Source organism: Bison bison, unplaced genomic scaffold, assembly GCF_000754665.1.
Source record: "Bison bison bison isolate TAMUID 2011002044 unplaced genomic scaffold, Bison_UMD1.0 scf7180017846455, whole genome shotgun sequence".
Taxonomy (NCBI): Eukaryota; Metazoa; Chordata; class Mammalia; order Artiodactyla; family Bovidae; genus Bison; species Bison bison.
In genome coordinates, this window is record NW_011477028.1 from 5,431 (window position 1) to 6,084 (window position 654).

Consider the following 654-nt stretch of genomic DNA (forward strand, 5'->3'; position numbering starts at 1 on the left):
GAAATGTTACAGTTTGGGCCATTTCATTGTAAAATAACCCAATGGCTCACTCACCTCAGCTGTTTTGCAGATGGACAGAAGGTTGGAGCCACACACCTTGCCAGGGAAAGCATTCCATGGGAGAACACCTAAGTAAGAGACAAATATCACAAGGTAAACTTCACAGAGCTTTGGGGTTACCTGGAGAACTTTCATCTTTAATCATCCTGGCTGAAAAGTTGGGTCCTACTAATTATCAGGATTTTCTTTTCTAAAGATTTACTCAAAAAATAGAGGTAGTATTGAACAGTTGAAAATTTTTCTGTTTGTTATTGAAATGGGCTGCTTCTGGTTTCAGAACAGCAGTCAACTAAGAGAAAGCAGTGCAAACAGCCAAGAAAACTCCCACCACTTCCAACAAGTGGTTTCCCTTCTCAGGGAAGAAATCTCTCTGGTTTCAGTGGAGAGGGATTAACGAGCATCCATACTTCTTATTTCTCCCCATAATTACCACCCTCCTTAGCCTAAGAACCAAATATATCACGCTTCTATAGGGAGTAGGAGAGCCAAGCCACCCTAACTCACCATACATTCTGGCATCAGCACAGAGAGTGCCTATACTTGCAGAGGTCTTGCTGGGGGCAGCAATAGACTGGCAGGTGGTCCAGGTGTTGA

At 43.3% G+C, this 654-nt stretch overlaps 1 protein-coding gene across 1 annotated transcript in view; it reads right to left on the reverse strand.

Annotated features, from left to right (window-relative positions):
* PLP1 (proteolipid protein 1) overlaps positions 1-654 on the reverse strand; it is a gene marked incomplete at both ends in the record, with an annotated part of 4,440 nt that overhangs the window by 798 nt on the left and 2,988 nt on the right. Inside the window, 2 exons of the mRNA XM_010839775.1 lie at positions 55-128; positions 565-653. Coding sequence (XP_010838077.1) covers positions 55-128; positions 565-653 — 163 coding nt within the window. The remainder of the gene's footprint in view (positions 1-54; positions 129-564; position 654) is intronic.